At 32.9% G+C, this 26,669-nt stretch overlaps 1 protein-coding gene across 2 annotated transcripts in view; it reads left to right on the top strand.

Annotated features, from left to right (window-relative positions):
- Positions 1 to 26,669, top strand: part of LOC118179810 (uncharacterized) — a 125,691-nt gene that overhangs the window by 17,596 nt on the left and 81,426 nt on the right. For both annotated transcript variants that reach the window (XR_015042881.1, XM_085822990.1), the window contains exon 2: positions 5,433 to 6,032. Coding sequence is in view for 1 of the 2 variants with exons in the window: in XM_085822990.1 (XP_085679116.1) it covers positions 5,433 to 6,032 (600 nt within the window). In the remaining variant the exon portion in view is untranslated. The remainder of the gene's footprint in view (positions 1 to 5,432; positions 6,033 to 26,669) is intronic.

Raw genomic sequence — 26,669 nt, 5'->3', positions numbered from 1 at the left:
CAAATAGATCTAGGTCTCGGGGATAATTTTGGTGGTTTTTATGTGAGAGAGTACTTTTGAGGGAAGGAAACTTCATTTCGCTTGTACTATCTTTATTGTGGAGATCATTGCCATATCTTTAGCTGTTTCTTTCATAGGTAAACAACACAGGAAAATTTTCATTATTTACACAAACTCACTAAGTGTGCTAAAAGCATTAAAATTGTATTTGGATAATGCAAATCTATTAGACGTAGAAATGCTAAAGCACAATATCAACTTGAAGTGAAAAATTTACTGGATTCTTTATTGCTGGATACTAGGTTATGTTAACACAAAAGAGAATTTACGAATCTTCAAACAACTGGTAGACATTGCTGCAAAATATGCATGTGAAACATCTAGCCTACTCATCCCGTATTCAGATATCAAAACAATGATCGAGAGGAAAATTCTGAAGAATTGGCTGAAGCACTGGGACCAGCAGTTGAGCAGTGAATTAAGAACTATAAAGTCTAAAGTAAAACATTGGAAATGTGCCCTAAACCTGAAAGAGCATGTCCTTCTAACACAGTTAAGAATCGGTCACGAGAAGCTGACAAATAACTGTCTTTTGATAAAAGAACATAAACCAATATATGCTCTTGGTGATATTTTAACTATTAAGCAAATTTGAATTGATTTTCTTACTTCTAATTGCTTTAGGGCTTTATATTTTTATGAATGTCAGATTTCTCTTAGAGATTTACTTGGAGTAGAGCTCTGTTGTAACATTTTCAACTTTTTAGAAGCTCTAAAGCTTTATCACTTTCTCTGAATGCCTGCTTCAAAAATGTAACTGGATACTAATTATGTTGATGTTATCAAAATGCATAACAACCTGGTTGAAGATAAATCTTTATCAATTTTTTCTCATCCATATGGTGTTTTTATCAGTATATGATTTTTTGTATACGAGTTTTCTGTGGTTTCATTTTATTGCAGTTTACAATAATTTTATATATAAATTCTACTTGTGAATATGTACTAACTTGGTACATCTGTCTTTGCCTTTTATCATTTTAAACTTTGAAAATGCACGATATGTGTATGGTGCAGTATAACCTTTTTGGTTTTGTGCTAAAAAAAACCAATTAACCAACCAATTGGTCTGAAAATAGATCAACTATAAATAATTGTTGCTTTAATGAACATTCATGCTTTCAGGAGATGAATATTAAAAGATGTTGACATCTGATTTATCATTGGTTTTTTCATGCTGTTTTATTTTTTATATTGAAGATTATAAAATATGAATATTTTTTCTCCTTTGGACTTACGCTTGGACAAATATGAGAAGCATACTAAAATGTATGCCTGCAGATATAAACACACTTGATGATGCCACATATAGTAGATCCAACAGTTGTGAAACCACTGCAAAAACTCATTATGTTGTTCATGTACTTCATGCTCCCCTTTTTTTTCCCTCTAACACCAAGTATGTGATACTATTAAAATTAGAATAAATTAATTCCCTTAAATTGTTTGCATTTACTTTTCCATAAAATCTCTCTCACACATATACATCAAAAAAGAAAAAAAGGTCACATTTCTTTTGTTGCGTGTCTCTAAAGATTAATTTATATAACTTTAGCAGTGCTTGCTTGGGCTGTTATTGATACAAGCCTTTCAAAAATAAGATACACATTGTGAATTCCACTAAAAGTTAAATGTTTATTAAGAATGCAGTAGCATTACTCATTAGATCAGATTGTTTCTGTTTTTATAGTGATTACTAGGGTTACTGTATTTTTTAAAAAGAAAATGCTAAAAAATTGCCCACATGCCTTAAAGAAAAGTCTAGCAAATGTTTATTCATTATTAAAATTGGTTAAATGCATAATTATCCAACTTAATAAATATTAATTATTATATTGCACATATTTTTCAGGCATAAACTTTGCTAAAGAAAATTGTATTACTTTTTAGGAGGTCATGGATCATGTAATTCGTCAATAATGGTATACTTCAAAGCCTTTTTTGGCATGGGAAGGGGACAAAAAATAACATGGTTTCTTTAAACATTTTAGAGGTATTATAAATAAATAATATTAATAAACAGTGTTTCAAAAACATCTTCAATTAATTTGATCAAGAAATGTGAAAAGGAATAATAATTCAGCCCTTTCCATATGAAAAGAGTCCTTTGCAGAATAAAAATTTATAGAGCCTTGTCTAAGTAAACTTTTTTTTTTTTTTTTTTAACTTGACCATCTACAGATATGCAATCTACTTTTTCTATACTTACTTTAAAAAGGAATAAGTATGTAATTTTTAATTATAGTTATTGCAATATAACATAAACGAGAAAAGGCAATTGCTCATCGCAACTTCATGCATAGCTGTGAATAATATGAACATATAATTCAAGTCCTAAATCATTTTTTTTAATTAATTAATTTTTCTAATGTTTGTGCTGTCAATTTTGAATGAATGCTAGTTTTAACCTGCTGTGCACATTATAATGCAGTACTATTTTCTGTACCCAAATAATATTTTTGAAATATGTTTGTTTAAAATAATCATATACTGTCAATACTTCAAATAGATAATGTAACAAATAATCTTATTAAAATGAAACAAATTTCATATTTGAAATATTAGAGGCATCCACAAATATAATAACAAAATTTTCATTGCAGTTGTGTTCTGAAATCCACGGGTTCAGTATCTGCAATTTAAAGAGAATTGAGGAGTTAAATGCAAACTCATTAATTGCAATTATGAATACCTGCATTTATGTAATCAAATGAAAAAATGCAAATGATCAGTGCAGTGGTTTATGTGTATTCATGGATTAAAAAAAAAAGAGACCCTTTGGCATGCACTTTCCTAAATTTATACCTTATGAGCCAAAACATTATGACCATACCCACATTTGTTAGTGAACTTGTCTGGATAATATGGAATGCACATGATTAAGTGGAAATGCTATTTAACTGCTGGAGGAGGTAAGGAATCATTCTTGCATTTACTTCTGCGAGTGATGGGAAAAGCTGCTGATCTAAGCAAATTTGATGAGGGTAGATTGTAATGGCCCGAAGACTTGGAACGAGTATCTCCGAAACTGCATGACTGGTGGTTTGTTCACGATCTGCCATTGTTAGTATTTATGCAAAGTGGATAAATGACAGTGAAGTCAGCAGTAGACACCAAGGTGTTGGACATCCACGTGTAATCAAAGAAATAGGACGTCTGAGATTGTTCTGCCTGGTACAGCAAAATCGACACCAGACAATGGCTCAGCTGACAGCCCAATACAGTGCAGGTCCACGTGCAAGTGTTTCAGAACACATAGTTCAGCGGACAGACACTGTTGGATATGGGAATACACAGCAGCCGTACCACACATGTGCCTCTGTTGACCAAGTGTCATGGTCAACTACGAGTATAGTGGGCCCGGGAACATCGAGACTGGACCATGGATAAGTGGAGGACATTTACCTGGTAGGAATAATCACGATTTCTGATTCGTCACATCAGTGATGGTGTCAGAGTATGCCGTCTTGCAAGCAAACAGTTGCCCCCGTACCGCAGATCATACACAGGCTGGTGGTGGCAATATTATGCTTTGTGGGACGTTTTCATGGGAGGCTGTGGGACCCTTAGTTGTGAAGACCATGAAAGCTAGTGACTATTTGAATAAAATTGCACTCTTACATGATATCTGTCTTCTCAATAGGAAATAGAATCTTCGAGCAGGACAATGTCCCATGTCGTGAGGCTCAAATTCTGTCGGAATGGTTCGTGGAGCATAAGGATGAATTCCAATTAATGTCTTGGGCGACCTAACTAACTGGATTTTAACCCAATAGAGCACATTTGGGGTGTCATGAAGCGGCAGCTCAGAGCTCAAATACCACCATGTCAGAATATCTCGACTTTGCATGATCGCTGCTTAAACATTTGGTACAACCTGTGTCCAATCATCTACCAAGAACTTGCAGCATCTATGCCTAGGTGAATTGCAGCTGTTCTGTAGGTCAGAATTCGTGCAACATGCTATTGAGTAGGTGATCATGTGTTTTGGCTCTTCAGTATATAACCCTACTGAAAGATCATAAATCTCAAAAATGCAATGTATGGCCAACATAAGCGTGAGGTGTTTGAAGCTGAAATAAAGCAACATAGTCAGAATAGTTTTTATATTTTTACAGATCTCAAAATGCTACATCCAGATAGTATAATTTTTGTTCATAAATTTTATCTATTTTTCATGTGCATTGAAAATATTTCTGATAAGGAAACTAATGGGTGAGCATTTAAAAGGCCTAAATCCATGTTTCATGCAATTAGTTCCAACTTATTGGAATGCAATGTATTTATAGTCTTTCATATTCTCTTAAAATCGCTTGCCAAGCTAATGAAGAATGACTTTGATCAGCTTGATTTCTTTTTGTTTTTTATTATTTGCTTTCTTTCCTTTTATTCAATTTTTGAATATATTTTGATTTCTTATTATTAATTTATAATTTTTATTATTTTGTGTAACTAAAATGTTCCTTATTTTATATGAAAAACAATTAAGTAATAAATATAAATTATGGATATAATATGTCTGATTTAATTGAAATGGTATCATTGTTATTTGCAAAGGTTTGCAGTGAAACTATCCTAATATGATCATTTTTGGTTTCCCATGATTTTTGGTCCTTTGTAGAGGTGCTTGTTCTAGAGATGATATTCAGTATCAGTGTTTGTATGCTTTTTAAATAGTCATCACTTTTAGAGGTGATCTTCTGTAAGAGAAAAGTTTTACTGTATTTCGTAGAATCAAAAAACTTGAATATGAACAAAAAATAAGCATAATCTTCTTGAAAACCAGTCATTTTTTGTATCCTAATTTTAAATTTGTTTTCATTTACAAAGTATTCCAATTCCTCCCCCCACCCATATTCTAAAATTTTGTTTGAATTCTCAATTCTAATAACACAAGTTTTAAATAAATAATGGGAAAACTTATTGTTTTGTAGAACGTTAGTTTCCACACCATAGAATACTTTAACAACTAAGTCCCAGGTTTGAGACTGTATGACAGAACAATCTCCATACAAGAGAACTTTTGTTGGTGTTTTTAAATGTAACATAATTGAAGTTAGTATTTATGAAACTGTTACCCTCAAGGACAGTCTTCTGATCTAAAGATACCTCTGTCAGTTGATAGTTATCTTCAGTTTGGATTAATGGTTTGCGATAATTAACAAATCATTTGATTTACTTATTTCTAAAAAATTTTTAATAACTTGAACTTCACATATAGTATGCTATTATTTATATACGACTATCTATTGCTTTCTTTGTTTTTGCAGTTAGCCTACAACTGCATCATTTTTATGAGGTTTCAATTAATTTCTTTTTAAGTTACTAGAGTTATATTTTGAATAGTAATTTTTTTTTAATGTTTCTTACAGGTAGATGATGAAGAAGCGGGTATAATATTGGAAATTCCCGGCGATCCATTATGTCCTGTAAAGACCCTTAAGTTTTATTTGAGTCGCTTAAACCCAGCCTGCAGAGCCTTATTTCAGCGGCCTAAAGAACATATTTATGAACAAGACACATGCTGGTATGTCAATTCTCCTGTAGGGAAGAACATGTTAGCTACAATGATGTCCACCATCTCGAAATGTGCAAGGTTAAGCCGCATTTATACAAATGTACGCATCCGAGCCACAACATACTCCCCAGCAGATGGTAAAGGTTGCATTCCTTGTACAGATGTTACAGATCAGCCAAAAGAAACAGATGGACGAGAAGTCAGAGCTGTTGAGAAGAAACCGGAGGTAACTTCAAAGCCTGTCCAAGCCACTCAAAACTCTCATATTATTAAGCAATTAAATGCTCCAATCGTCCAGGCTTGTTTATCAGTTGCTGTGTCCAAATCCTTAAGTACTGTTTCTAATGTAGTTTCACCTATTATCAATAGAGTTTTCCCAATTGCTCTGACAAGTGCACAGAGGAATGAGTTACTTAATGGGCAGAGTTTTAAAAGTACCAAGCAGAATGAAGAGGTAAATTTATCGCTAATTTCAAATTCTTTTTTATTTGTGCTGTGTTATAATGTTTAAAATGATATCTTTTAAAGCTTTGTGAGTTTTTTTAATTTTGTAAGTATAAGTTTAAAAATATATATTTTAATAAATGTGTATACAAAGTAAATCTTTAAAAATATAGTAAATCCTGTCAAAGACACCCATCAATGGTTATACATGATTCTAGTCTTCTGTGGATATGATTTTCTTAGGTAAGTGATGTTTAGAATCAGTGTTTATTTATGTTCTTAGAAATAACAGCCACTTTTAAAAATGGTGGTTGTTAGAAGATTTATTGTATGTATTTTATATACACATATAGGAAAATTAATTGTAAAATTCTAAATTAACAAATCTCAAATTTCAATTTTATGCATAATGCATTTTTCCAACTGTCACTTATTCTTTATTTTATTATTTGTATTTTGAAATAATAAACTTAACTAACAAAAGAGCAATATGTGTAAAAGCTGTTCGGATGCAATCCGATGACATGAAACAGAAATAATGAAAAACAATAAAAAATTGCACATATATCTTAACTGTGCCACATACATCCAGATACTGAATCAAAGTGTGGCAATATCTTCTGTATTCAGTCATGAATGCTATTGGGTAACAAACTGAATGCTGTCTGCTAGTTCTTTATTGCTCTCGAATTGCTGCAACCCTAGCTACATATTAACAATTGTCATTTGGTGAGTGATCAAACACTTCTATCAAAATGACTGGTTGTGTGCATGCAATTGTTTGTGAATGCATTGTCATGGATCTTAATATGTATGGTCAACAATCCTTGTTTCTTGTTCAAAATTGCTTGGTGAATAGTTTTGATGTATGTGTACATTAATATTCAATTATATTCATACATTAATTCATCATAAAATCTGTCAGAAATATCTCTTTTTCATCTGTAGTCATAAATTTTTGTGAAGTAATGTTGATTTTACCTTCTTGTTTGTATCTGATGAGTTTTTATATCTAGTCTTCCCCCCTCTTTTCGCATCCAGTTTTTTGGCCTGTATCTGAAGTACATTTCAAGATCATAAATTCTTGTTAGACTGTAATCATAAATTCTTGTTAGGCAATGTTGATTTCACCTTCTTGTTTGTATCTGATGAGTTTTTATATGTATTCTTCCCCCTTTTTTTCATATCCAGTTTTCTGGCCTCTATCTGAAGTACATTTCAAGATCATTTGTACTAACTTTTATTAATTTTTCCTAATTTTAATGAAAATTGCTGTAGTTTTATTATTTTGTGCACATATGTTCTTTTAGGAATTTTATGTTATTTTTGTAATGATGCCAGAAATTATTCTATTATGCTAATTTATCAGCAGATTTATGAAGTTTTTAACCACTTATACAGATTCAGCTGAAATGTCTTTTAAGTCTCTGTTTATGACATAATATGAGCTTCTGTGATGTAATTGAATTTTGTACAATTGTCTAGTTGAAAAACAAGTATACTTAACTTTCATTTAACTTCTCCATTTAACATAGACCCATTCAGTATTTGATGCATGGCACTGAATTAAAACACTTCAACAAAATGTTCTGAATATTGGAGAATTTTTTGTGCTTTGAACATACAACTTCTTGAAGTTCCTGTTTCTTCTATTCTTTTGTGAAGAACCATTTCTTAAAATTTCAATTTTATTTTTCAATGAGAGTTCTTTTCATTTTTCAGATATCTGAGGCATGAGTTGGATTTAAACAAAAGCACAAATTACAAGTAGCAATTGAGTAAATTGATTTACTAAATGATACTTAAATGAAGCAGCTCTGTTAAGCAGACCTATTTTGTAAGGGAATTCTCTCTTCCACCCACCAAATGTATTTTAACTCTACCAATTTCAGGTATCATATGTCTTTACACATCCCCGTATCTCTATATATAACTTCTAAACACTATCAAAAGTGAAAAATCACTTACAAGAAAATTATCTGAGCTGCAAAAATAAATGTCGGTAAATAAGTTGCAAAAAATTATGTATGATCGAAGTTGTTTTCCATATCAACGAAGTGGCTTATGATTAACATGAATATAAATTAATTGGAATAGAAATGAAACTGCATTTGAAGGATCTGTTTATAAACTGCAATTTATTGTACAGTTTTTATTTCAAAGAAGTCATGTTACAGTGTGGAATAATTTCTGGCTCGATACTTAAGAAAGAGAGCAGAGTTGGAATGAGAATGGGTTTTTCAATAGATATTCTAACCATATATGTTTACAGTTTCTTAAAAACATATTTTTCTGCTCTACCTATTCTTTTAAATTTTGTGTAGCGATGAAAAAGTGTTATGGTATACAGTCAAAAGTCTTTAATCCGGACTCGTCGGGACTTCGGCGATTCCGTATTATCGGTTTTTCCAGATTATAGATCATCAGTTTAAATCTGGTAAGATGGCATGCAAAAATTATAAAATTAAAAATATGAAACCGTAATTTATGAAATAAAGAGCAATTATGATCAAAATTTACAAAAAAAAAGCTTAATATTTATTTGTTTTCTTTATTAAACATTTCTTTCAATGCGCGCATGCGTGAAGTATACATTACGCATAGTCAAAATTAGAAAATTGCAGCCAGAAAACTATTTGATGTGTATTCGTGATATTTATAATGACGAGGAATTTGATTTAACTCATATCAAAGACGGAATACATCGAGATGAAATACTACATTTAGTAAGGAATTATAAGTTGAATAAAATAAAAACATCTGCCCTGAAGATAAGGCTGACAGATCAACTTCCAGTATATGGCGCGCCGCAACGTTCCCCCCTCCGCAGAGCAGCATGAAATTGATAAACATATTTCGGAATGGTTAGAGAAACAAAGGATAAGCCTTTATCAAAACATGCTTTCGCTTTGTAGATCCTTTGGCAGCTCCAGAATCGGAAATTCTTTTTGATATAATCAAAAGTTCAAGCTTACTTTTATCAGATCGCTCTAACAGTCTGCAAAATATGATAAGCTGGATTCAATGAGAAGATTAAGGAACAACCCAATCTGCAACATTAACTGAAATAGATAATTAGATCATTTTAGCTTAGCTTATACCATCCGTTATACATTACACGCGCATGCATAAACACATTATGCATTTACACATGCGCAGAAAGTTTGTAGCTTTGAGGTCAGAATTATAGATCATTCCGGATTATGGACGTCCGGATTAAAGACTTTTGACTGTATTTTAAAATTAATAAAATTTTTTTAATGGTAAATGTGTGTATCTAGATTGTATCCAAGTTTTTCATGTAAATGCTCATTTAAAAATTTTGCCTCAGGTCAAAGAATCATGGGTGTTGAATAAAAATGTAACAGAAAAATTATAATAAATGTGTTATGAATTAGGCAGTACAAACTTATGTATGGCTACTAAAGTAATATAATTGTGTATCACAACCAGTAACTTATTGTTGTTGCGAGCTTTAGTGTTAGTCTAAAATGAGACGTGGCATTACTTTTCTACCTTGTAGTGGCATGCAGAATTCTCATAAAATACTCATCTGCCACTAAAGGATTTTAAATTTTATTTTTATGGTTTTCTTAGAAAGGTCTTCTTAAGTCTTGCATAGAAAAAATGCTTCTTTGTATGAGTGAAATAGTGAGATAAATTGGTCATATTTTGAGACATTTGTGTATGAATTTGAAGAGTTCCCCCCCCCTTTGTAAATTAAAAAATCTATAAAAGGTTTGCATAGGATCATTTAGGATCATGACTTGTTCTGTCTGCATTGTATCAAGAACACCAGTAAAATTGGTTCAAGGTGAAGCTCTGAATTTTGAAAATATTTTTATGGGTTCTGTATGGTGTCTCTCTTCATGAGTCATAAATTCAAAGATCGTTTCGTTTCAGGAGTCAAGGTTGGGAGAGCATTAGAATTTCAAAGCAAAACTTCAAGATTTCTTAGAACATAGAAATAACATTTATTAACGATAAACTTATATTACTTCCGCCTATAGCGGCCATGAAACATAATCAAGCATCAAATAAATATGACATGCGTCATTGTTCATGTTCAAGCGTCAAGTGATATATTTTTCATCGGCGCGCATCAAGAGCGCCACCTATCTACCAAAAAGACGGAACATACTCCGCCCCGATGAACATTGGTTCATTACAACATTATTATAAGATCTTCAATTTTAGATTCAAACAAGTTTTCCAAAGTTCAACAGTATATCATAAAATAAAAATGCATAATGACAAATTTAAATTGAATAACAACATTAAATTTAGCACAAATTTTACAAATAAAACATACTTACAATCTCTAGAAGGAAAACAAAATAATGAAACTGCTAAATTACCATAATCCACAATTGTGGTCCATTCTCTGAATCTGAAACATAATTGAATTAATAATAATAATAAAGACACAAATTATAAATATACAATTAATGTGTTTTTTTTTTTTTTTTTTTTTTTTTTTTAGAGTCTTATTCACTCAATGGTAAGCGGGAAAGTTTATGTATAGGACGCTTCATTTTGCCCAATAAAGTTTTTAGTTTCACAACACGAACTTTTCCATCAGCACCAGGATATAGTTCAATTACTCGTCCAAGTCGCCACTTTAATGGAGGCAAATTTTCGTCCTTTATCAAGACTAAGTCATTGAGGGCTAAATTTGGTTTATCCCTCAACCATTTGGTACGCCCTTGTAATTGTGAAAGATAATCTCTAGACCAACGTTTCCAAAAGCTCTGGAAAATTTGCTGTGTCAATTTCCATCTTTCAGCAGGGGTTAGCTTATTATTTGTAAGATCAGGTTCAGGAATTGCTGTTAATGTAGTCCCAATTAGGAAATGTCCAGGTGTTAAAGGATTAAAATCTTCAGGGTCAGATGAGATGGAAACTATTGGCCTGGAATTCAAACACGCCTCGATCTGTGTAATTAAGGTGTGAAATTCTTCGTATGTCAGAACCTGGGTACCAATAGTCCGCTTTAAGTGAATCTTCATTTGTTTCACTCCAGCCTCCCAAAGGCCTCCAAAGTGAGGGGCAGCAGGAGGATTGAAGATCCATTGAATATTTTCACCGCTCAGGTAGTTTTGAAATGCTTCTTCAGAGGAAAGTGTAGCTTTGTATCTTCTTAATTCTCGATCAGCCCCAACAAAGTTGGTTCCTCTATCTGAAAAGATTTTCTTGGGTTTTCCTCTGCGTGACACAAATCTTTTCAGAGACGCTAGGAATGCTTCAGTTGTTAGATCACTGACTACTTCTAGGTGAATGGCCTTTGTGGTGAAGCATATGTAAAGGCAAACGTAACATTTATATCTCGTTCCTCCTCTTCCTTTCCTAGCTTTAATTAAAAAGGGGCCTGCAAAATCTAGTCCTGTCTTCGAGAATGTTCTATCCGGCAATACGCGAGAAGCAGGTAGGTCGCCCATTATCTGATTGGATGTGCTTGTTCGATTTTTAAAACATTTTATACATTTCCAAATTATTTGTCTTACAATTTCTCGGCCATTAACGATCCAATATTTCTGTCGCAGAGCAGATAATGTTAATGTGGCTCCTCCGTGAAAGTTCACTTCGTGAAAGTGTTTGACTATCAATTCAGTGACTTGGTGACTTTTGGGAAGAATGATTGGATACTTTGTGTTTTCTGAAAGATTCGAGTTACAGAGTCTACCACCGACTCTAAGGATTTCCTCTGTATCAAGAAAAGGATTTAATTTCAGGATTTTACTGCTGAGATTCAATTTCTTCCCTGCTTCCAAAAGTCTAATTTCTTCTCTAAATTCGGAATTTTGCATGATTTTAAAAATCAAATTGCTTGCCTTATCCAATTCTTGAACAGTTAAAAACCCTTGAGTTTTAAAGATGTAGGTTTAATATTGTGGCAGAATCTTAAACACCGTGCAGTTACGCGTTTCAATTTTTTCCAGGATGAAAACCTGGATGTCAATTCAAATTCAGCCTCTTGGCTAATAACAGAACATACAGTAGTTTGACGCTGTTCTACCTGTACCTCTTCCACTATAGGCTCGATCAAAGGACCAAAAGATGATGAAGGTAAAATTTTCTCTTTTAACCACACTGATCCATTGAACCAAAGTTTATTTCCCACTAGGTCAGAAGCTCTTAATCCACGTGAAACTATGTCAGCCGGATTGTCATTACCCTTACAGTATTTCCATTGTGAAGGTGATACAACATCTTGTATTTCACGTACACGATTAGCAACAAAGGGTTTCCATTTATCAGCTGTACCCCTGATCCAGTGAAGAAGAATTTTAGAGTCACTAAAACAAAATACATTATCTTCTTGGATAGTAAATAATTTCCTTAAATATTTAACTATTCTTGCGGCAATAATGGCTCCCATAAGTTCTAAACGAGGCAAGGTTAATTTTTTAAGTGGGGATACACGGCTCTTTGAAAGAACAAAAGACGTACAGCAAGAATCAGGATCACGAAAATATGCAACAGCTCCATATCCCTTGAGGCTGGCGTCACAAAAGACAAAAAGCTCTATTTTATCGAAATTTACACATTCATCATTTAATATGTATTTTCTAGGAATACACAAGTTGAGAATAACTTCAAGTTCAAAGTACCAAGTTTTAAATTTTTCACTCAAATAACTGGGCAAAATTGTGTCCCAATCAATACCCAATTCCCATAACTCTTGTAATAAGAATTTTATTCTGATAACAAAGGGTGAAATGAATCCAACTGGATCATAAATTTTTGCCACAATCTGTAATACCTTTGGCTTCGTAACGTGTTTCCAGTCAACTGGTTGTAAAAGTTCTTGTACATCTAATTTCAATGTGTCCTCATCCAAATCCCAAATTATTCCCAGCACCTTTAACGTTTTCTTATCCAAATTATCTTCCTTATTAATTAAACCAATATCTTGCCAATGATTTTTTAAAGATACGGAATTTGATTCAAATTTTCTTAAGTTCATACCAGCGTCTTGAAGAATTTTAACTGCATCAGTTGATAATGAGAAAACTTCTTCAACGGAGTCTGCTCCATGGATAAGGTCATCAACATATAAGGACTTATTTAGCATGTCAACAGCCTTGCTATATTTCTTTTCATAACCCTTAATATGATGTTTGATAGTGGCGGACAAAATAAACGGACTTGTTGTCATTCCAAACGGCACTCGGCACATTCGGAAAACCTTAAAGCCTAAACTATTGTCACTATTGTCGTAAGAATGATCAAACCACAAGAACCTTAAAAAATTTCTATCTTCACTATCAATTTGAATTTGGTGAAAAGCCTTCTGTATGTCTGCACAAAATGCAACTTTATGTACGCGAAATTTTAAAATTATATCCAACAAGTTAGGATTTAAATTAGGGCCTGATAACAAACATTCATTTAACGATTTAGCTCCTTCAGACTTAGAAGAGGCATCATAAACTATTCTTATTCTTGTTGTTACTTTTTCTTCACGTATAACTGGCCTATGAGGCATATAATAACAGTTAGGTTCATTTTCAACAAACTTACATTGTTCAACAATCCCCCTTTCAACTTGTTCTCTAATTATATTATCATATTCATTATATAGGAAATCATTTCCCTTTAATTTATGCTTAAGTCCTAGAAATCGATGTTTAGCAACGAAAAAATTATCAGCGAGTTGTGATTTATTGTCCTTCCAAAAGAGTTTTGTTTCGTATCTGCCGTTATTAAATTTTAAAGTGTCGTTAAAATGCCTAATAGTATCCAAATCAGTTTCCGAAAATGTTTTGTTTTCATTTTCAATTCCTATCGAATCCAATTTCCAAAATGACTGTAAATCAAATGTGTTTCCTTCAACGGCAGATAAAAACAACGCATTAATTCGAGTATTATTATTTTTTACTTTACCCATCACTGTGTATCCAAATATGGTCGGTACTATAAACAAACCATCATTTATCATTGAATTACTTCGTGTTTGTATATACCAGAAATGCTCCGCGCCAAGCAGAATATTTATGTTCTCATTAACGGGACTTGTGTCCGAAAGTTCCAAACCTTTTTTAGTCATAAATTCTTTAATGTTTTGATATGTTGATGGCGCCTGGAAGTTTATTGATGATATTAATTCTATCCCTATAGCTCCTACAACAAGGCAGCGATCATCGTTTTTATTTTTTATTTTTAGACTATATACATCAAATTCTTGCGAGTTACCGCGCTGATTTCCAAACGAATAAATTGTTAGAAATTCTTTTCTAATGACTTGCAATTCTAAATCGCGCGCTAACTTGTGGGTGATGAAGTTTCGTTCACTACCTGAATCAATTAATAATCTTACGATTCTCGATTTGTTTTTGCTTTGAGCAATAACAGAACATGTCTGTAAAAGCACACTATTTTCAGGTTTTAGAGTGTTACAGTGGGAAGTAGATACTAAAGTTTTATTTTGCGTATCTGCGGAGTTAACATCTTCCATTTCTTTCGATTTCAAACGGCAGAAAAGTTTATTATGATTTTTGTCGTTACAATTTTCGCATGGTTGTATTTTTGAATGACAAAACGCCGACAAATGTTTTAGAAAGCATCTATAACAGCGACCTTCATGTTTTAATTTCTTTCGTTTTTGTTCGTCAGAAAATTTCAAACATCCGGCAGATGTATGTTCGTTTGATTTGCAGAATATGCAAAACATTTTTATCGATGTGTTAAAAGCAGAAGCTTGTGATTTGACTTTATAATTTTTTAAGCCTTGTTTAGGATTAACCCCTGTGTATTTATTACCTTTTGAGCTATTAATCAAAATACTTGCTTCTCGGCATTCGGTTTCTATTTTAATGAACTCTATTAATTCACTTACTTCTATATTTTGGTTAGATGTTCTTTTTCTATGGAATTCAAGAGCTAAATCTTCAGGTAACAATTTAAGAATTATTGGGTTCAATAACTGTCCGTATGAACCGCTAGTAACATCTAAACTACTTAAATTTCTAACGCAGATTTGTAACTGATCATAGAGCTTTCTTAACCCAAAAACATTTGAAGAACTTTTAACTGGTTCTAACTGTAACAACATCTGCATGAAGTTTGATATAATAACATCTTTACGACCAAACCTCTCTTCTAAACTTTTAATGCATAGATCATAATTTTCTTCAGATAAAGCATAACCAGAAACACAATTATATGCTGAACCAGATAATAAACTTTTCAAATATGTAAACTTATCTATTTTAGATAAACTTGGATTAGAATGAATAGCATTATCATACGAATTAAAGAATTCGAGCCATTTATAGGATCACCAGCAAATTTTTCAGTGTTTAATTTAGGTAACTTTACTGAAGCACTACTTGTAACAACATTATTACCACTCAGAGTACTACTAATACTATTACTAGTTGTAATTATACTTCTTTCAACAACTTCATTACTGTTAATTTTCTTTACTTTACTAACAATCTTAGCTTTAAACGTTATAATTTTTTCATCATATTCTTCACATACAAGTAGTTCATTATCATATTCTTTTTCATCAATTATGAGAGCATCGATCTTTGAGTCAAGAGTTTTAAGTTTCTCATGGTATTCAATTAACAATTCATATGATGAATTTAGATCTTCTACATGTTCTTTACTTAATTCTTCCGATAATAATTTCTCTATTTTATTTAGAAGTGTAGTAACTTTACTACGTACAATAGCACGTTTCTTTTTCTCTTTTGCTAAATCATCCATTATGTTTCGTTTTCAAAGATCGATACCAAGAACAAATGAATCAAAAGTCTTACCTTTCAAAAGGTAATTCCCCTTGCCGCGGGTTTCAGACACCAGAAAAATGTATGGTGTCTCTCTTCATGAGTCATAAATTCAAAGATCGTTTCGTTTCAGGAGTCAAGGTTGGGAGAGCATTAGAATTTCAAAGCAAAACTTCAAGATTTCTTAGAACATAGAAATAACATTTATTAACGATAAACTTATATTACTTCCGCCTATAGCGGCCATGAAACATAATCAAGCATCAAATAAATATGACATGCGTCATTGTTCATGTTCAAGCGTCAAGTGATATATTTTTCATCGGCGCGCATCAAGAGCGCCACCTATCTACCAAAAAGACGGAACAGGTTCATTACCGGACTTTTCAGTCACTTCAGGCTATTTTTATATCACAGTCTATCACTTTTGTTGGAAAAGCAGCGAAATGGACAACCATGTTTATAGGCAGTTGTTTCTGAAAAAAATATATCAGCATGGAAGCTTTAACTTGTTCATGTATTTCACTGATGTGTTAATGATGCATAGTGTGTCGTTCAGATGCCCTTCAAAAGTTTGCGTTTGGTCATTTTATTTCCGATATTTATCAGCTACATTCTGTAACTATTTAATATTACCATCTTTTTAAGCTAGAAAGCATGTTTGACGTAAACTACATCATTATAAAATGATCTTATTTCTGGAAAAGAAGCTTTGTGATTGAATCCATTAGACCTTACACAACTATTTTTAGGGGGGGGGGTGTTTCTATTTCATGTTAAATATAAGGCCTTTTTAAATTACTATTAATGAGCTTGATGACATCATTAGCATTGGTCTCAACAGTACATTTTTAAATCCATTTTATTTGCTTGTCATTTGCATCTATCTGCTGCAATTTCAGAAGTTTTTCTTCTGGAAGACTGAAGCTATCTTAAGATGTATTTTAAATGTTAAAAATGTTTTTCCAAATTGTGGTGACTTTCAGTGAAGATGAGTACAAAAATTCTTCAACTGTGTAAGTATTGCCTTGTTGTTCTGTGTTTAGTATGTATGCTTTGATTGAGCGCTAATTATTCTTGTAAGTATTTGGCCTGCAGTTTTTTACTTCCTTGTACGAAGTAAAAAGGAAGTATTGTAATCACGAAAAGTTTCAGGCAGCATATTTCAACGAAAATATCCATTTTGACCGCTATCGAATGCAATTTAACGATGTTTTTGCTTGATATCTGTACGTAAAGACAGAATAAAATACTCTTTTCCTTCAAAAAATTATAAAACTGCTTTAAAGTGAATTCTGAAGAGAATTTTTCGTGGTGTCTGTACGTACGTATCTCGCATAACTCAAAAACGAGTAGCCTCAGAACTTTGAAATTTTGTATATAGGACTGCTATAACATGTAGATGTGCACCTCGTATTTTGGTTGCAATCGGCCGCACCAAACGTATATATTTATATATATATATCCACTCTATTACCCGGCTCAGTGATCTCAGTTTCTTTACTCTTATATGTTTGTAAATTGTACATTTTTTGCTTTAAAAATGATTGAATTATGTTGTTTTTGTCTTCCGGTTAAGGATTTTATGCCTTTAGTAAATCTGTGTGCAATATTTTTAGAATTATCAGCAATTTTAAAGTTGTTTAATTGCCAGTAAGCCCGTTTTTAATGGCGGCCATTAATGTTTACATTTGAAACAGGAGACTAGTGGATTTGTTGCCAATCTAGAGAAACTTAGCTTCGCAACAACAAAGATAACACATTCATTTATTATTGCCAATTAAATCATGCTTAATTCTTTCTGCAATTTTTCCGAGGAAATAAGCATTTGAGATTTACTTCATAATTTTTAATACAGATAACTGAATTAATTAGATGAGAAATACTCAATCGTCTGTGAAAAACTGTTTCTTTTTTGTTTTGTTTGCTTAATTTCTTTTATACATAATTCTAGCTTTATTATAGTATTTGAATAGAACATGTGGCAACGATTAGATAATTCTTTAAATGATATACATTTTGTGCATTCTGAGTTATAATGTGAATGAAATATAATACTGTTATGTAAACCTAGCGCAAGAGTGTCGCTATGGTAAACAAAGTGAATTTTGAAGAATGCATTTATTCTATTGTGGTTTATGCGCTGTCGACGAAGTAGGTTTAATTCAATCTAATAAGTTTAAATAAAATGCGCATAATTTAATATTCCGTACAAGGAAGTCATGTGGTGTACACATCAGATTTTTTTTTTTCTACCATTGACATTTTAAATAAGCAACAAGCATAAAATGCACAAGTATTCACAAATTCTGCATCTTATTAGTATACCTATCTGGATTATTTCTTCTACTATCAAGTAACTGATCATGATAGCCAACTGAGAATTTAAGCTGTCTATCTTTAAGACTTTAGCCTGCAACACTGATTTTTACAGAGCTGTTTACGACATTTCTGTCTTCGTCTTTCAGGTAATCATTTTTGCTGACATATTTCACAGGATAAACATATTTCATATTTCTTGACACTGTAGTCTTCCCCACTTATTATACTCTGTGATAAAAACTCATTATTTTAAAAGCTTTACATCAGAAGAATCAGTTTTTCACCAAAGTTTCTGCATTTGCTGTGACTCTTTTAACTAAAAGTCGTTGGTACCAAATGTGAGAAATTACAGTCTTGACTAAAGTCATTTTGAGAAATGAAGCTAAAAAAATGAGTTCCTAATTAAAAGTTAAGGGCTGGAAATAGCATAAAATTGGTATATAGTTGGCATTTAACTGGAGGAAGAAAAGAATGGTATGATGACTGTGAAGCTTGTAGATTATCTTTTCTTCCGGTTAATAGTTTGATTTTTTGTTAAGTAACATATTTATTTCCTACATTAATTGGATTCAGACTTATAACCCTTCAAACAGCTATTTGTATACGTTCCAAGAATATTTTAGTGACACTTCTAAATACAGGGTTTGTATAGTCCTTAATTTCAACTGAAAATGGCATTAGTTTCTCAATTTCACTCAATTGACGTTTATTTTCCCATGATATATTTTAAAATGACTTTAATTTCCATTTTGGAAACTTAGGAATACTTTGATTCTGAGAAATAATCATGATAACAAATGTTACAAAACACGGTTTCTTAAGTGCATCTTAGAAAAAGCAAAAATGCTACTGTAATTAATTAAAAATTAATTTTGTTTTTCATCTTTTATATTTTCATAAGTTTTTTTCCTGTGTAGTTGTTTCTGAATATTCAAATGTGTATCGGTTTTTCTCTTAAAAATTCATTTTACTTTTCTGAATATTTTATTAAAAAACTTTGCCTTTTTGCTCTAGCAGATTTAGTAGAGATAATTTTTAGAAAGTTTAGAAGGATTTGAAAGCAAGATTTATAGATCTACAAATTCAGAAGATTCCAGAAAAATGTTAAATGTATTCACAAGCATTAAATACATAATGAATGTACAGTGGTGGCCAAAATTGTGGACACTTGGAAATTTTTATGTTTTTGAACTTTGTATGCTTATAGAAAATGTTACGTTTCGCAAAATGCAAACTTGTATATATCATTTTAAAGAGAATTTATTACTGAATTCAATACAAAACACAAAATTCAATTATTTGCAATACAAAAAAAGTTATATGTACGTTAATATAAATAAAAAACACAGTTATGAATTAGTTTGTAATGTCTAGCTTTCCTGACCAATCACTGTTCTTGTTCTGAGAACCAATCAAATGTTAGTAACTGCTAGTAGAAGCTGACATCATGTTTATACTTGAAACAATTCATTATTTTGCTTTGTTCTGTAGAAGGAGGACCTGTTTCTTATACACTGCAATTACAAGTAGGAATTTTTGTAAAAATTTTTAATATTTAGTCAAGAAGCAATGACATCAAATAAAAGAGTAGATTGGACACCTAGAAAGAGATGTAATATTATTGTGTTACGAGAAAGTGGTCTTTCCTATGCTGAAATTGCAAGACGGGTGGTTCAGTGACTACATCTGGAGTCCAAAAGTTTTGTTTACGATATCGGGAGACAAATTCAATAAGAAACAAAGAAGGAAAAGGCCAAAAAAGGTGCACCACATCTATTGATGACAGAAGAATAAAAAGACTATGTCTCCAAGATAGAAAAATGTCATCAGCGGCCATTACAAGTGATCTAAATGATGGTGGTGTTTCTGTCAGTTCAAGAACAATCAGGAGAAGATTAACAGATGTTGGACTGAGAGGTAGAATTCCATGAAAAAAGCCTTATCTTAATTTTCAGCAATGAAAAAAAGACTACAGTGGGCAAAGGAACACATTAATTGGACAGATGATCAGTGGTCACAAGTTATATGGAGTGATGAAACTAAGATATCGTTATTCGGTAGTGATGGGCGAAAATATGCAAGACGTAGAATAGGAGAAGAGCTACATCCTGAATGCATTCAAGCAACTGTGAAGAACCCAGTTAGTGTTATGATTTGGTCATGCATGTCAGCAGATGGTAATGGTCGCCTTCATCTCATCGATGGGACACTGAGTGCCAGAAAATACATTGACACTATTCTAGAACCAAAACTTCTACCTTCCATCAGAGATCTCTTTCCCAACAATGCTTCGTTTATTTTTCAGCATTCGTTTATTTCTGCTCCTTGCCACATGTCTAAAGTATCGAAAGAGTGGTTTCATACAAAGAGCGTTAAATTGTTGTCATGGCCAGGAAACAGTCCTGACCTCAATCCTATTGAAAATTTGTGGCACCATTTGAAAACTCTTGTCCGAATGAGGCGCCCATCAAATAAAAGGGAACTAATTGAGGCTATAATAGTTTCCTGCATCATGTAATAACGAAAGAAGAGCTTAAAACTCTTGTCAGCTCAATTAAACGTCGATGTGAAGCTGTAATAAAAAATAAAGGGTACCCTAAGTACTGATAACTCACTGCAATCATGACTATCTAATGTATATCGATAACTATTATTGTTTAACTTTTTTGTATTGCAAATAATTGAATTTTGTGTTTTGTATTGAATTCAGTAATAAATTCTCTTTAAAATGATATATACAAGTTTGCATTATTTTTTTGGAGAATTTTTGGGAGAATGGTAAAAACAGAGTTATTTGAGTTTTCTGCTTTTGATCCTAGAAGTCTTTCTCTTAATTTGTTTCAAGGACAGGCATCAGTAGAAAGGAAATATTCCTAATTTTTTTTTTAAAATCAAAATTGAAAGCCAACCATTTAAAAGATTTATTCTTGTATGCCTCACTGCACCATAGGAAATTTGCCATCTAGTGCAATGGGTCAGTGGGTCCTAAATTCTAAAAATTTTTCCATCTCTAAATTTTGTTCCTTGTTGCTTTACTAACTTCTAAAAATTCTGCCACACTTGCTCTAATGCCAGCTGTTATCTAATATTTCATATTTATTCTCAGTAGCCATATTATTAAAGAAATAAAATTCACAGTTTCTTGTATACCAAGGATGGGGAAACATTTTCGGTCGTGGGCCAAATATCGAAAAAAAAGTTTGGTGGGCCAAGGATTGGATTATTCAGCTATGGCAAAGCACACGATGGCTATCTACTTAAAGGGAGGGATGCCTTTGTGGAGGACTTTCTAAGGGAAACTGGCTCGTATACACGTTACAGATAGGGAAAACCATGAAAACGCCCATGCAGCCAGCCCGTGTTGCAACTTATGATCTTTTTTCTTATTCTTATTATTTACATTTAACAACATCGATAAGTGAAATTTTGCTTACCTTTCTTAATGAATATCCACAGGAAAGCTTGGAATTCCTTTTCATTTTTATCACACAGCTTTATTTACAGCTATGTACAAGAATTGTATGCTTACATTAGAACATTCATCATGTATTTTCTGTTTGCCACTACATCTATCTCAAAAATCCGCAATGCGGTAAGAAAAATATAACAAGCTAAAAGTAAAAAACGCTGCGCTCTCTCGTGACCAGCTACATAAACTATAACATCCTCCCCCTCGATGAACTCTTGGTTCATCAAAGGATTGGATTCTGAAGTTATCTTAAACACTAAATGTTTTTAATGTACTACAAGTTTAAATGTTCATAGATGCAGTGTTCGCAATTTAAATTCATTGTATTCAGTTCAAAGAGTTCAAGTCATTTCTAATGGGTACAATAACTGCACAGGACGACGAAGATGAGTTCCATTAGCTAAACGGACAGTGCAAGCTCTTATTTTCCCATCTCGTCCTGGATGACACTCCTGTACAACTCCCATCTTCCATAATAATCTTGGTAATTTTTCTTCATGTACTAGAACTACAGAGCCTTTCAAAAGATCTGTTACGGCATTACCTCTCTGAATTTGTTTTACGTTTCTAATTTCAAGTAAGTATTCTCTTTTCCATCTTTTCCAAAACTCTTCTAATAACCTTAACCGGTATTTATATCGCCTTGTTAAATTTTCTTTAGTTGAATCAAGTTCAAAAATTTTGCCAGATGGTAAGGATGTCAGTCTTCGTCCAACTAGAAAATGAGCTGGCGTCAGCGGTTCTGGTTCTCCAACTTCACTATAAACATACGTCAGTGGACGAGAATTCAATATCGCCTCAATTTCAATTAAAACTGTTTCCAGCTCTTCAAATTTAAGTGAAGCCTTCATGAGTATTTTCTTCAAACATGACTTGATAGATCTAATAAGCCTTTCCCAAAAACCGCCCCACCAAGCCGCCTTCTCGACATTGAATTTCCACTCAATACCTTTATTACCAAAATAATTTTGAACTTCTGTGTCCTTGATGGTATTCCATAGTTTTTGTAAATCCTTGTCTGCTCTTTTGAAGGCTTTTGCATTGTCTGAATATATTATTCGACATACTCCTCTTCTTGAAATAAATCTTCTAAAGGATAGAAGAAAATTGTTTGCTGTTTGGCTAGACACAAGTTCCAGATGCACTGCTCTGGTTACAGCGCATGTATACAGAGCAATATAAGCTTTCCCAGTTTCATCCTTTGTACTCATAGGACCAACAAAATCAAGTCCTACAACTTCGAAGGGATTTGCCTCTGTTATTCTTTCGATTGGTAAAGGAGCGATATCCTGACTTAGTGGCTTAGCTTTAAATCTGTAGCAAATCACACACTTATTAATATTACTCTTTACACGCTGTCGACCCTTAAGTATCCAAAATTTTTCCCTAATTTGAGTTAAAGTTTCAGCTACACCAGCGTGTGCTTGCATTTCGTGACAATCTTTAATGATATGATCTGTGAAATGAGACTTCTCAGGTAGTATTGCTGGGTATGTTTGATTATAGCTTAACCCAGCATTTTGAAACCTTCCTCCTACTCTGAGTATTCCATTTGAGTCTACAAATGGATTTAATGTAAATATTTTCGAACTATGTATGCTTTGTTTCATCTTTAATTTCCTTATTTCTTCTTTAAAATTTTCTTCCTGAGTTTTCTTGATCCAGAAATTCTCTGCTTCATTCATCTCTTCAGCCTTAACAGGTCCAATTCTTCTTAGTTTTGGGTTTTTCAAATTATTGATAAATCTGAAAACATAAGATGTTATTCTATATACCTTTTTTATGTCACTAAAGTTCTCGATAGGAATGATATTTTCAACAATACAGTTTGCTGTTAAAATTTCTTGCTTCTTTCCTTTTCGTTTCTCAGAATTTGTTATTTTATCATCTTCCTTAAAATTTCTCGAAGATCTGGGCCAAACGTTGTTATCTTTGACAAGCCAAGGTGGGCCATACCACCACAGCTCATTTTTTGAAAGGGTTTCTACCTTCTGTCCTCTCGTCAATAAGTCCGAAGGATTCTCATGGCTGGGACAATAATTCCACCAATCTGGATCAGTTTTCTCTTGGATTTCTAGACACCTATTTCGAACAAATTGTTTCCATTTTGTCGGATCAGCCTTGACCCAATGTAATACAATTTCTGAATCTGTCCACATATAAATCTTCATTTCTATGTTTTTCAACGAATGTCGGATGTATGTGATGAGTCGAGCTCCTATGACTGCTCCTAAAAGCTCCAGTCGAGGTAACGTAACCCTTTTTATGGGAGCAACTCTTGCTTTGGACATAACAAATGATGTTTTTGTTAACTCATTTTCATTGTATCTCAAATATACAACGGCACCATATCCCTTTTGGCTACTATCTGTAAAACAGTGCAATTGAATATTCGACAGATTTCCTTTTGACAGATTGTTGAAATAATGTCTTGGAATTTCAACATTTTTTAATTTAGGAATTTCATTATACCAGGTTTTAAATCAATTCTGCAATTCTTGATCAAGTGGTGCATCCCATTGGTAACCTCTTTGCCAACATTCTTGCATCAGCATTTTAGCTGCAACAACAAAGGGAGATATGAAACCGATAGGATCGTATAGTTCGCCCGCAACGTGAAGAATCTTCCGTTTTGTTATTTCCTCAGTCGGATCCTTGAGTAATTCATCTTTGATTCGAAATTTCAGTTTATCTGCTTCATGATTCCAAATATATCCTAACAAAGTGCTGTTCATTCCGTCTCCATTAAACTTCGTATTTTCAGCTGCATTCCAAATCGCATGTAATTGGGCGTTATTGCTCCTCCACTTTCTCATATTGAAACTAGCAAGCATCATAATTCTTTTCACATCTTCATAAATTTCTGCAGCTTCTTCTTCATCATCTGTACCATGAATCAAATCATCTACGTAAAAATTTTCTTCAAGAAGCTGACAGATCTTCGAATATTGTGCTTTCAACTTTCTTGCGTGATGCTTTATAGTTGCTGCTAGTAAAAAGGGGCTACAGGTTGCTCCGAATATTACACGTGTCATTCTTAAAATCGTCGGTTGCTCCTTTTCCTTTGAAGTCCAAAGAAATCTTACTGCATTTCTGTCCTCAGGCTTCAACAGAATTTGTAGAAAAGCAGCTTCGATATCTGCAGCAAATGCTACTTTGTGTTGACGAAATTTAATTAGCAAATCTAATAATTCAGGGTTTAAATTTGGTCCTGAATGTAAGCAATCATTTAAAGATAGACTGTCATGACTATGCGAGGAAGCATCAAATACGACCCTTAATTTCGTAGAATCGTGATCTTAAAATCATTCTTAAAATCGTCGGTTGCTCCTTTTCCTTTGAAGTCCAAAGAAATCTTACTGCATTTCTGTCCTCAGGCTTCAACAGAATTTGTAGAAAAGCAGCTTCGATATCTGCAGCAAATGCTACTTTGTGTTGACGAAATTTAATTAGCAAATCTAATAATTCAGGGTTTAAATTTGGTCCTGAATGTAAGCAATCATTTAAAGATAGACTGTCATGACTATGCGAGGAAGCATCAAATACGACCCTTAATTTCGTAGAATCGTGATCTTAAAATCATTCTTAAAATCGTCGGTTGCTCCTTTTCCTTTGAAGTCCAAAGAAATCTTACTGCATTTCTGTCCTCAGGCTTCAACAGAATTTGTAGAAAAGCAGCTTCGATATCTGCAGCAAATGCTACTTTGTGTTGACGAAATTTAATTAGCAAATCTAATAATTCAGGGTTTAAATTTGGTCCTGAATGTAAGCAATCATTTAAAGATAGACTGTCATGACTATGCGAGGAAGCATCAAATATGACCCTTAATTTCGTAGAATCGTGATCTTCTCTGATTACACAATGGTGTGGCAAATAATGTTTTCTTCAGAATTCTTCGGAGCCTTTTCAGCTATTCCTTTATTTAGATAATCTTCAATTACCCTTGAATACTTGTCATAAATTTCAGGATTTTTCTTAAACCTTCTAAGTAAACTGTTCCATCTATTTAAGGCGATGTTATAATTACTACCCATTTTGTTCATATTGTCCTTCCAAGGTAATGAAACTTCATAACGATTGGTTTTATATTCAATAGTTTCTTCAAATCTACGCATAACTTCAGTGTCATTTTCATTTGCTGAATAGTCATGTATTCCAATTGCATCTAAATCCCATAGCCTATTTAGAGCTGCACTAATTTCCAAATCATGTGGATGTGAAGTATTCTCAACAACATTCATTACCGTAATTCCGGAATGAAGTGTAGAAACATTACCTAATGCTTCAGTTCCGCTTATAGTGTAACCAAATAAGGTTTCAGAGGCAACAAGACCCTTTGATAATCTTTTAACCTTCCCAGTGACTATTTTCCAGTAATAATCATTACCAATTAATACTGATATTTGAGAGTTATGGACACCTATATCTGTAGAATCAGCAAGTCTTATCGAATTTTCCTTACAATAATTAAGTATTTCCTTTCCTGGCATACCAATAACAGCTTGATTAATTTCTGGAGTTTCAAGAGCTTCAATTATTATTTTCCCAGGTCCACATATATCTTTAAGAATAACCTTAACCTTTTTTAGCCTTTTAACTGTAAGCTCAGTAGAACCGAAGGTGTAAATCTGAAGTTCTTCTTCCCCCACAACACTTAATTTTAATTGTTTTGATACTTCTGTCAGGATGAAAGATTTATGAGAGGCAGAATCGAAAATGAGTCTTACATTTTTTCTTCTATTCTGACCTAAAGCTATTGCATTTGCAGTTTGTAAATAAACCCTATTTTTGTTATCTCTTTCCGAAATTGACGCCACCACTGTGTCTGTTTTAAGCTCACCTTTATTTTCCCGTTTATTTTCAAATTTATTATCATGTAAAATAGTATTATGCCTTAATGAACATAAATCACAGCGTATATTGGAGCTGCAACGGGCAGATGTATGAGACCTACGAAAGCATAAATAGCATCTGTTAGCCAATTTTAATTTTTTTCTTTTTTCCTCAATTGGAATTGCGCAATTTGAAGTAGAATGTTTCAAAGATTCATTTTCTATCTTCCCACAAAATATACAATCGGCTGTTGATGTATTCGTATTCAACGACGCAACTGCTGGA

Source organism: Stegodyphus dumicola, chromosome 1 (genome assembly GCF_044657685.1).
Source record: "Stegodyphus dumicola isolate Sdum_Otavi_A_Nest chromosome 1, ASM4465768v1".
Lineage (NCBI taxonomy): Eukaryota > Metazoa > Arthropoda > Arachnida > Araneae > Eresidae > Stegodyphus > Stegodyphus dumicola.
Note: the sequence above shows the minus strand (reverse complement) of the source record. Positions and strands in the feature narration are given on the sequence as shown.